Source organism: Crocodylus siamensis, chromosome 15, assembly GCF_052110815.1.
Source record: "Crocodylus siamensis isolate JL-2025a chromosome 15, ASM5211081v1, whole genome shotgun sequence".
NCBI lineage: Eukaryota > Metazoa > Chordata > Crocodylia > Crocodylidae > Crocodylus > Crocodylus siamensis.
The window spans coordinates 48,126,063-48,137,858 of NC_143409.1; the positions used below are offsets into that span (position 1 = coordinate 48,126,063).

The 11,796-nt window shown below is 46.7% G+C and overlaps 1 protein-coding gene across 1 annotated transcript; it reads right to left on the reverse strand.

The window, feature by feature from the left end:
* Nucleotides 1-1,580: 1,580 nt before the first annotated feature.
* LOC149852645 (butyrophilin subfamily 1 member A1-like) lies at nucleotides 1,581-6,253 on the reverse strand. Its single transcript, XM_090028396.1, has 4 exons — nucleotides 6,151-6,253; nucleotides 4,380-4,727; nucleotides 2,766-3,047; nucleotides 1,581-1,750 (listed from the first exon to the last, which is right to left on the reverse strand). Exons 1-4 carry the CDS (start codon nucleotides 6,251-6,253, stop codon nucleotides 1,581-1,583), a joined length of 903 nt encoding a protein of 300 aa, XP_089884522.1.
* Nucleotides 6,254-11,796: the final 5,543 nt, after the last annotated feature.

The window sequence follows — 11,796 nt, forward strand, 5'->3', positions numbered from 1 at the left end:
ACTAAGCTATGGGGCGAAGTGGACACGCCGGAGGGCAGGGAACAGCTGCAAGCAGACCTGGACAGGTTAGACAAGTGGGCAGAAAACAACAGAATGCAGTTCAACAAGGAGAAATGCAAAGTGCTGCATCTAGGGAGGAAAAATGTCCACAGCACACCTACAGCCTAGGAAATGACCTGCTGGGTGGCACGGAAGTGGAAAGGGATCTTGGAGTCCTAGTAGACTCCAAGATGAACATGAGTCGGCAGTGTGACGAAACCATCAGAAAAGCCAATGGCACTTTATCGTGCATCAGCAGATGCATGACAAATAGGTCCAAGGAGGTGATGTTTCCCCTCTATCGGGCGCTGGTCAGACCGCAGCTGGAGTACTGCGTGCAATTCTGGGCGCCGCACTTCAAGAAAGATGCGGATAACCTGGAGAGGGTCCAGAGAAGGGCCACTCGTATGGTTAAGGGCCTGCAGGCCAAGCCCTATGAGGAGAGATTAGAGGAACTGGACCTTTTCAGCCTCCGCAAGAGAAGGTTGAGAGGCAACCTGGTGGCTGCCTATAAGTTCGTCAGGGGGGCACAGAAGGGAATTGGTGAGTATTTATTCACCAAGGCGCCCCTGGGGGTTACAAGAAATAATGGCCACAAGCTGGAGGACAGCAGATTTAGATTAGATATTAGGAGGAACTTCTTCACAGTTCGAGTGGCCAAGGTCTGGAACGGGCTCCCAAGGGAGGTGGTGCTCTCCCCTACCCTGGGGGTATTCAAGAGAAGGTTGGATGTGTATCTAGCTGGGGTAATGTAGGCCCAGCACTCTTTCCTGCTTATGCAGGGGGTCGGACTCGATGATCTATTGAGGTCCCTTCCGACCCTAGCATCTATGAATCTATGAATCTATTAAGTCCACAAGTGTCATCATTATTTAGCATTGATGCATAAGAAGCAGACAGTCAGCCGGGGGGCAGAATAACAGCAGGCTTTGAGAACATGGAAATATTGCATTAGGGAAAGAGAAAAACTCACCAAGTTTCTGTTGAAGGTCACCTAAATAAGACACAGTCAGAAAGAAAAACACACTGATTGAGTCTCTCAGTGGACTGAATGAACACCAGCCCTCTCAAGAGAAAATCTATCCAAAGACTACAAAGGTCTGGTCTACAAAGACCAGGTATCGCAGCTAGCCACAGTGAGCTAGGAGGTCCTAGGGAAGGATTCCTGTTCAAGAATATGGGCTGGCTTCAGAGCAGCATAAAGTTCCTCATGACCCCAGGTCCATGACACTGACCCTGATATGAACACTGAAACCCTGCACATCCCCTATATGAAAATCTGTACAGTCCAGATCCTGATGACTGCACTCCTATGTTTCGGCTACACTGATACTTCTCATATGACCATGGGAAAGCATAACCATCCTTTTATTTCACTGGACAAAGATTTTCCCTTTTATGAGGGAAAGAGATGCTGCAGCATGTGCTAGCAACAAGGGTATTTTTTCAGGGGCTCTGAAAGTTTTGTATTATGCACCTGGTAAAGCTGGTTTCACCATTTCTTAATGGGCATTATTTCCCATGTAAGTTAGATTAAAGTATTAGAAGAAAACTCCCTTACTAAACAGACAATAACAAGCCTTAGAAAACTTATGTTTTCTCTTGAGATAAATAGTCAGGAGAATGAATCCAAATAAAACCACTAGCATCACACACAGTGCCACCATCCAGGGATTCACCTTTGGGAAAAAGGGATCTGAAAAACAAAATACTTGGGAATTCGATTAGTGCGCAACTGGTGACAAAAAAATAAATGTCTGAACTCCACAGAAACATATAACTATTCTCCAACAATTTTCCAACTGGTTTTACCTGGGGGCAGAATGAGAGCACAATCTCTTCAGCACTACTCAAAAACCAGAAATGGATTCCAAATACGCCTCGAACTGAGCACGTCTGCACAATCATGAATGCACCAAAATTACTGCACATTACATTTAGTATCTGTGGGTGCCCGTACACAAATGTGGAGGCTTCTTCAATGTGCTGCAATCCCATGTGTCGGAGCAGACTTGATAAACTGAGTCTGCTGGAGTCTGGTTCATTGCCACACTCCAGCAGCCTCTTGCATCGTGTGTATCAGCAGCGTCCCTGCATTTAAAAATGTTAGTGGTGACACTTGAATTTAATCAACTAAGCGTTAGTTCAAGCACCCCTAGCACCCTTTTTAAGTATGGGGGTGCTGACACAAGAGACTCGGTGGCACTTTAAAGCACCACCCTGCAATTACCCCTGGAGCACATGTAAAAGTGCCCTGAAATACCAGGTGCTAACTCAATGTGTAGTAACCAGTGCCAGTGAACAGTGATGCCAACACAGTCTTTCAGTGATGCTAATGTGCAGTAGACTAATTCTGCACATAGGTGTGGGTTTTACCAGGATGTGTTATGTGCAGTAGAATTAAGCTACTACACATTTATCATCTCATGTAGACTAGCCCACTTACAGTTTTAAAATTAATTTATCAGTGAACCAATAGGATTTGGCTGATGAAGTGCTTTTTGAGGAACTAAATAATTCAAATTAGCAGAGGATGTGACTGAAATGATTTTAGCGAGTTACACCAGGAATCAGTTTGTTCATTATTTTTCAAAAAAGCCAGACTGTAATCAAGGTAATCAAATTAGTCCAAATATGGATTAGCCACCCATCTTCCCCATATAACTTCTGTTAAAATTTCACCTGCTTCCAAAGGTGGTGATTTGGGGTTATGGATGGCAACCAACCTGATATAAAAACTGCCGATTCCTTCACTTGATTGAGTAAGTTATTTCTGATCCAACAGGACAAGTTCTGGTGCGAATGTTCATATATAATGATAGAGTTTTCTATTTCAAACAGGCCGTCCTTCCCCTTGGAGCTGGTTCCAGAACGTGGTGTTAAATTTTGTCCACTTTGGTCTCTCCACAGCACTCTGGGCTCAGGAAACCACCCTGCTGATCGACAAACCATTCGTATCTCTCCATCCTGGTAGTTCTCAAAAGAAATTTGAGGAGCAGAGCCTAAGCCTAGAGGAAAATTAGGGGCATTTCTGTAAAAGTTACGATTTAATTTTGTAAACTGGAAGGCATGGCATTGAGAGCCTTTGCACTCAAGAGGATCGACTACTGTCAGTTGTGAAGTTATGCAGGGAAGAGCACTGGTATTTCAGTCTCTAACTGCTATTCCCCTAGTTGCCTCATGGGGCTCCTATAGCTATGTAGGGAGCTGGCTGTGATGAGCTGGAAATCCAGTGTATCGCAGCAGACTCAATAAATCACGTCTGTAGGACCACGGACATTAACGCACACCAGCAGACTTTAGTGTCACAAGAATCAGCATCCCCCACCCTGGGAAATGGTGGTGAGGTGTTTTGAACTAAAGCTAATTTGATGAACTTTAGTTCAAAGCACCCTGCTGCCATTTTTCAGCTTGGGGGACACTAATACATGTAACCCATGGGCACTTTTAATTAGCTCAGCTTGCTAATTAAAGTGCCCGCGCCTTGTGGAACACATATAAAAGTCCCCATGGAGTCCAGAGCCCAAGCTAGGTGCTTCAGCTCCCTACCCACAGGATCGGGAGAGTCAGGCACCTACAAACATGATCCATAAATGCTACCAGCTAAATGGTCAACTTGGTTTTGGGCCTGATCTGGAAAGTCGCCTAGATTAGGCTTTGAATGTGAATTGGGCAGAACAATGTCTCATTTTCAGTGCCTGCATCACTAGATAGTTCTTATTATGTCTAGCAGCAAAGGGTTAGGCTCCTACAGCCAAATCTCATGTCACTTTACATGGCCAAAAGAGTTTTCCAGACTCGTAAGAGCCATTTCTGGTACTAATGCTTCATTTGAAGTGTTAACATTGGTGTGGTGTGGATGTAGAAACATCCACATAGCAACTCCACATGCTCAGTAGGCTGCATTCTGGCCAGGCGGTACATGGCAATGAGTGTGCGTACAATGCGTATTCATAAGTCACAAAATTATATCCCCCAAACATTCTCTGGCTGGCAGATTTTGACAGAGAGGATGGAGGTTGTCCTGTATTTAAGACCCAATAGTTGAGAGGTCAGGTCACTTGCCTGGAAAGAAAGAGACATGGATCCTAAGCCTGCCTCTCCTCTGCCTCCTCTGCTCAAGGTGACCAAAGCCAGCTGTCTCCTTCCACAACAGGTGCCCATGGCCATGTGCATCCTTCTTTTATTGACCCCAAATGCAGGAAGTCTGCTGAATGACCAGTACCCCATGGGTAACATTGTCTTTCTACTGGTTATCTAAGTGGCTACTTTTTAGTTGTCATATTGTGAAAGAAATATCTGTAAGTCATACGAAAATGGCACAGATACAAGTCACTGACCTGCTACCCTCAGTTCCATTATGGCTTCTGCATAAGAAATCCCGTCTGTAAGAGAGCAGTGATATGGCCCCTCATCCGACGGTCTAGTACGGAGAATCTTCAAGGAAACACGTCCGTCCATGAGGCCGTCTTTCAACAGCTCTGTCCTTCCATGATATTCTGGCATCTGCTCTTCATACTGATCTTTCCCACTGTGGCAGAGGTGCACAGATGTCTGAGGCTCATATTGGAACCACCTCACTTCCACGTTCTCCGCAGTCGTGTTGAGGGACAAGTGACAAGGCAATACGGTTTCCTGCCCCACAATGGCAATCACTGGCTGATCAGGTCCAATGACCTTAAATTGGGCTGTGAAATGTATGAAGCAATAACTCAAGGAGAGAAGGAAAAGGAGATTTTCCACATGAATCACCAGGAGGCAGATACCCACCTTGGAGGAAATCAACCAGAACTGGTAAAAGTACAAGCAGCTGAAACAGTCTTCCCATGGAAAGCATCGTGGTGCAGACACAAGTACCTTTCCAAATATTTCAAGTGTAATAGCCTTTTCAGCCGCAGTACATCTGTGCAGCACCTGTGGCACCTCTCTCCACAGCCAAGAGCAGCTGCAAGAGGCTGCGCAGATTTGTGGCTTCTCTCTCCACCCCCTACAGAGAGGGGATATAGGGTTGGCTGGGGCAGAGAGCAAAAGAGCGCAGGATTTTGACTCTCCACCCCAAATCCTCCCAGCCTCTTCTCTCCCCATCACACCAGGGAAGAGAGGGACTGAGGACTGGGGCAGGAAAGCACAGCTCTGGCAGTGGCAACAGCTGAGGTCACAAGTTTTTAGTGGTGGTGTAGGGGTGTGTCGCTGTGGTGGGAATGTGCTGCCACCGGGCTTCCACCTCTCCCGCCCCTATGGCCCAAATCTCTGCTTTTCCTCACTTTACTGGAGCAGAAAGGTAGAGCAGGGATTGGGGTCCAGAGTCCAGCCCTTGCATCAGCAGTGGGCAGTAAGCAAGCATCTGCTGGGAGGGTGCTGGCTCTCCGTGAGTGCAGGGCTCCCCGTGGGGACACAGCAACAGCGCGAAACCCAGGGGGAACCTGGCAGCTGAACAAGTGTCAGGCTCTCTACCCCATTCACACAGCACTGGGAGTGTTCAGAGACATTTGAAATGTTTCAGTCATTACGTCTGCTCCCCTCCCCCACCCCTCGCCATTGCAAGCAAACTTAACTTTCAGTTATAGCTGTAGCTGACAACTCCACCCTTAGCTAACGTTACAGGGAGCTATTCAGTGGCTGCACATGGCAGTTTGTGTGGAATACTGAATGCATTTTTTCATTTAAAAGTCTCAGTGTTTTTCTTTGGAAATTTTCTGAAACATTTGCTCCACAAAAATTATGATTATTTTGAATTGTCTGCTTACTTTGCAATGGGAACGCATTGATATTTTGGGAAATGTTTTTCTCAAGAGCTTGCTTTTCTTGACCTCTGTGCTTCCATGTGTGCAGTGGGGTGGTGGTGAGTGTGTTCAATAAAATGGTGATAAGGACCATATCAATACCAATACAGGAAAAGGAATATAGTAGGGTGGAAAAACAAGGATTATTCCTCTGAGGAGCTTGTTGGAAAACACATTTTCTGTATGTCTAGGGAGATGTGCATGCATGCATGCCCATTTCTTTTCAGTTGTCACAAATTCCTTAAGATGATACCATCTCTATATCAGATAACTAAGTAATTCCCAGAGGAAGCAAAGGGACATGCATTGATGAGGGGATTCCTCCTACTAGATGTTGGCTTGAAGATGTGAAAAGTCATGAAGAAAACGATCACACCAGGAAGAGACATGCTCACACTGAAGCATTGAAATGAGGAGGCCTTCTTCTTCATAGTGAGTCAAATACAAAAGTAAAAGGAGCACGAGGAAGAGTATGAACCTGGTGGGTAAAGCAGAGAAGAACATGATCAGACCTAGTACAATGAATCTAGCCTTTTCTGGTTATGTGTATTGAAGATAAAGAAGATGATTTCTTGTAGGTGACACTTTGCCTTCAATGTATCCAGGTTGGGGCTCCATGTTCATCCTGCAACTATATTATACTAACAAGCGATATAAACAATTGCAAATGGGGATACATTTCAGCTAAAGCGTGTTTGAATTGAATCTCCAGCTTCTCCGCTTTCCTGGGTCCTTGTAAGCTTTTTTCTTCCTTTAACAACCTTGCTCTTACAAATAGTTTTTTATACTCAAGGAGCAATAACTTCCATGAGAGGGAGCTGTCACAGAGCTTGAGTGGCCATTGGAACAGCTCCTAAAGCAGGATGACTGACCAGAAGTCCAGACACACAACTGGAAAAGCTTTGGGAAGAGAGAACTCGATGCTGGGCAGCAGAATTATTTCTTGGTCTCTCCTCCAGCTTCCACGGCCTGTCTCTGCCCCGGCACGGCCCACGGGGCCAAGGGATACTACAGCCATTTCATCCAGGAAGATCTGGGATGCCGGCACGCCACAGTGGGTGAGGCCAAGCAGCACAGCGTTGGGGCATTGGCATGGTGCAACAGTGGTTGCCCAACCCACCATGTGGTGTGGCAAGAGGTAGCCCATGTGTTGTGGTGCAACATGTGGTCCAGGGACTATGTATTCTGCACCCCCAGCCATTCAGAAGTAGGACAGCCCTGATTTAGACATCTAAAAACCGACAAAGTATGACTTAGGCATCTAAACCTGGTGGAGGCTTGCTGACCAAGCATGGAGTACAAACCCCAGAGGCACCTGGAAGCAGGAAGTGACATGAGAAGAAACCCTGCAGAGCGCTGCTGCTGGACTGGACATGCCAGAAAACCTTGGGGGCGGCAGGAAGAGGTGAGGGGATCTCTTTGAGCCCGGGCTGGCTACGTGCAAGAACTGCTGGAGCTGATGGTGCTGCCCTGAGCTGAACTGAAAGGGAGAGACGTCCCTGCACAGCACAGATGAACCATAGACCGACTGCACAGGATCCCTGACCTGCAGATCTGCACAAAGCGACTCTGGACTAAAGGCTGGTTCTTGATGACATCCCCAGAGGTGGGCATGGGACTCTACATGCTGAATGTATGTACCCCAGCAGTACTGACCACTACCTGTTTACTTGCCCCCTAAGTGTATGTTGTTATACTGTGGATGCGTACGTACCTGTATTTGTCTCTTGCCATTGGCCTGTGACCCTAGCTCCTAAGACACTTGATATAAAATACATCCCTCACTGGCTGTAGTGACAGTGCCTGACACCGCAGGGGTTTGTTATACACTTCTTCCTTCTCCCACCAGACTGGGGGGCTCCTTCTCTTGAAAATGTTCCCACTCTAGGAGGCCACAGCTAGAGGGATTGGAAACTCAGGTAGAGGAACAGTCCAGACAATACAAGGTCTTGTCACATCCCAGATTTTACTTCTAAAAAGCAGGTACAATTTCTCAAGTCCCAGATGCCCAACAGAAAGGGAGGAGCCTTGCTCTATGCTGAAAGGGGAGAGAGAAAAATGGTATATACAAATGGCAAGTAACAATAAGGCAGTAGATTGTGTGTATGGTTTGGAAGATGCAAAAAGTGACTGACTTCCTTCTTCTGCTCTTAAGGAGAAAAGACAACTGTGGATAAATAAGGGTAATAAACTGGTGGTGACATTTCCTTAGGTGGCTGTTTGTAGTTACTTAAGTGCCAAAAATGCCACTTACATGGAGATAACAGTTCTATTAGGGATTCAGTTACAGAGGCTTAGATAACTATGCAGGGGTTTTGTTACTGAACGTGTAGACGACTGTGTAGCATGTAAGTCCCAAAAACAAAATCATGGATGAAACTGATTCTTCCATTTTTAGCTCTTGTACCTAAGTGTTTAGACCACTGGCATGGGAAGATGGAGGTCTGGGGTGGAGTGTTCACTCTAATCCTGTATAATATATAAACCGCAGTTGCCTAGATTAGGTACCAAATAGCCTGAATATTGCCCACTTCCTTCTTTCATTGGTGACCTGAGCCCTTCCTGCCATGCCTCGTTGTTAAGAAAAAAAACTTTGTTCAGGAGGATGTAAATTAAACACCACTGAGCAGTGATGTATCGATCTATGGCATTGAGGTTTTGACCTTTTCTCAGACAAAGGATCTATTTATTTATTTTTCTTATTTTCCTTTAAACAACACAAATAACTCAAAGGGTGTTCTTTGAACTAAGATTACTTTATTAGGTGTCTATCCAATTTTTACATCTTGATTTTTTCTAGGTCACAGCATCTACTGGACTGGATGGACCAACAGAAGCCTGTTTCCCAAGTATCTGCTTGAAGTCTTCTCCAGCAGAGGCCAGCATTGTATCTCTTACACTCTTTAACTATCAAACATCAAGGCAAACCATATCAAGAGAATTAAAGTTTTGTCTTTTGTTCTAAAATATTAGTGTCTGCCCAAAAATAGGCTGACTTCACCTTTAAGTACATTAAATTGGAGCCAGGCTTTTTGTATCTTTCAGGGTTTTTTTCTCTCTTTTACAAGGGAATTTTCACCCGACCTAATTCTTTTGTAAATCTAGGATTCAAGAAAAGTGTACTTGTTAGTATATGTCCTTGCTGCTTCTCTCCACCAGACCCTCAGCTCCTCAGTGTCGAACCGACCCTATTAGACCTTCCTTTTTTTCTTCTGCCCCTTCCAGATAGGCAGTGTCTCTCGTCCTTTCCAGCGACCTGACAGCCGACTCCTCCCTGCTGCTGACGGCAGACTCCTCCCTGCTCCCCGTTGTCCAATCCGTTCCTTACTTCTCCCTCTCCGCCACGCCTCCACTCTTGTCATCCGGGGATCTCTCCCCCACTCCCCACTGCTGATGAGGTACCAGCTCCATCCAGCAGCTGCTGCAGAAACGCGGCTTCCTCTTTCCCCCTCCCAGGTCCTGCCAGCTCTATCATCATGACGTCTGGTTTTCAGGATCTTCTACAGAGAAGACTTAAACCTATAGTTTTGTCTCAATTTGTAGCACCGTGTTCTCACCACCACAGGTCGGGAACTCCCCAGACCTATTTCTGGCACTCCTTCTGAATCTTATCCACTGCCCCTTGCATTTACTAGTGACTGGAAAAACTGCTAGAGGCCAGTTCAGAGGCTCAGAACTTCCCTTCCCGTGTGCATTCGTTAAGAACGAACGTCATTCGTCATCATGAACCCCGTTCTTGTAGCCTAGTTTTTTGTTATTGTTTTTTCTCTCCGAAGCTCGTTACAGCTGTGTTCAAAGAATCCATTAAGGTTAGGTAGATATAACTCTCCTTTGTAACAATGGGGCTACTTGATCACATTCAGATCACCATCTTCCAGATATTTTGTGTATCTCTCCTGAATTATCTATTCTGCCAATCTACCCTATGAAGGTGTGAAACCCACAGCTATATTATTTCCTTGATCTCCCTTAGTCCCCACTTCAAATAGAGATGCACTGTTTCCCATCCAACACAGCCAACCCTGAACACTGAAGATTCTCCGTAACACTTGGGCCTGTTGCCTTTTTACTTTATGAAGCCATCCAGTTTCACTGGCATCTCTTAGCTGGGTAGCTCAGTCTCTGCTAATGCTTGATACAGAAAGTCAGTCAGCTTCTTAGCACCATCTATAGCTTCTGTGTCCCTTGCTCTCAACCTCAGCCCCTTGCACCAGTTTCTCCACAGATGGCTGGGGGAAGCGCACCCCTCACAGAGGTAGCGTGGCTCTTAGATTCTGAACTCAGAAATCTGCCCCGTTTTCTTTCCTATCTGGTGCCTTATCTTCGCCTTTTGCCCAGTCTTCTCCAAGGGACTTCACAGCGCACGCTCACAGCTAAACCCTGTTTCATTCTCTGTGATTCATCAGCACCTGTACAGCAGATCTGCGGTTGTTGGCACTTAAGGACATTTCAGAGTCTGCTTCACCTTGCAGCAACACAGACTCACTCTGCCTCTGTGTCTGCCAGGGGCGGAGGTGAAGGAGAAGGAGAGTCACTTTTACCTGCATTATTCTGTTGCAGCCAAAATTTGGGACTGGGCCTATGTATAAGGATGAAGACACTATGGTACCACTGTGCAAATGGGAAGTGAACTGTGAGTGACCTTGCCTCAGGAAAGATGATGTAAGACCCCTGAAAGAGGTGTCGTGTGAAGATTTTGGGGCCGAGTGCAGAGCCACCCAGGTAACGTGTGCACACAGCCTATAAAGGGGGGGTGTGGGCGGAGCTCGGGGTGCGCCTGGGGCCGTGTGTGGTTTTGTGTGGGACTGAGGGCGCGTGTCTGAGGGTGGCTGTGTGGCTGTGAGGTTTGGGGGCTGTGTGTCTGAGGGCACATGTGTGTGTCGTGTGGTCACGGGCGGGAGATGGACTGAGGCCCGTGTTGGAGACTGACCGGGCAGTGAGAGCACACGGCGAGACAGACTGCAGGAGCGGACGGGCGCGCCGCGGAGGCTGCGCTGTGCACGCTGCAGAGGCTCGAAGGTCTCCTCGCGGCTGCTCCCCCTCAGGTCCGCTCTTACACCAAAGTAAATGGAGTCGGCTCCCCAGACTTTTCCTCCCTGGGTGTGCGTGTCTTTGACACAGAGCGGCCCTTTTACTTCATTAGTATCACCTCCATCCCTCCCCTCCTTCTCCTGTCCTTTTATCCATTAAGCACCTTGTTAGAAAGGCAGCGAGGTGGCAGGTAAGCCACCCAGACGGCAGCGGAGATACATAAAATTACTCTTGCCCCTCTGTAATATATTCCACTCCTATCTCCCTGTTATAGTTAATTGATTAATGTTTGTTGATTAGTTGTGGTTAAAGTTACTTTTTAAATGTAGTTAGTTGCTCTTGTTTATTAATAAAGTGTGCTATTCGTTTCCGTGCTAGTTGAGTGTGTGTGGTAGTTAACCCATCTTCATCTAGTTGCCTGGTCAATCCAGTGGTGATAGATATACCCTGGTTTACCAGCTAATTGTCTCAGGGCCAAGAAACACCTCCTTTTACATGACCAGACAGTATAAGGTACAGCCCATTGAGCAACCTCATTTAATTAGGCACTTAATTAAGTCCCCACATCACAGTTTTGGCATCGGTGGCTGGGTCTGCTTGGGATTAATTCATTTTCAGTAATGACATGAGGTGGGTTAATTGACTGTGATTGACTGGGTCTGTGCTTCTGCGCTTGTCGTGTGGCAAATCCCCGTCAGGCCATCCTGTCAGTTCGTGCGCGTGCTCTGCCCTTTGGCGCCACTTCGGTAGGGCGGCGACAGCGAGACGAGTCCTCCCACCAACCGCCTGCGCAGCCCGGCGCACGGCAGGGCCAGCTGCTGGAGACCAGTAGGAACTGCAGGCCCCCGTGACGAGTGGTGTTAAAAGCGATGAAAAGAGGAAAATAAGTATGTGACACTAGAGTCAGAAACCATTGGTTCCTTCCTTTATTCCAAATAAAGGA

Excerpts from the sequence above, each read along its gene's own strand:
- LOC149852645 (XM_090028396.1), bottom strand. The coding sequence starts at position 6,253 with ATGAAGAAGAAGGCCTCCTCATTTCAATGCTTCAGTGTGAGCATGTCT. Across the intron at positions 3,048-4,379 it reads AATGGAACTGAGGGTAGCAG|GCTTAGGCTCTGCTCCTCAA; the intron begins GTCAGTGACTTG and ends ATTTTCCTCTAG. Across the intron at positions 1,751-2,765 it reads ATCGGCAGTTTTTATATCAG|TATTTTGTTTTTCAGATCCC; the intron begins GTTGGTTGCCAT and ends CGAATTCCCAAG.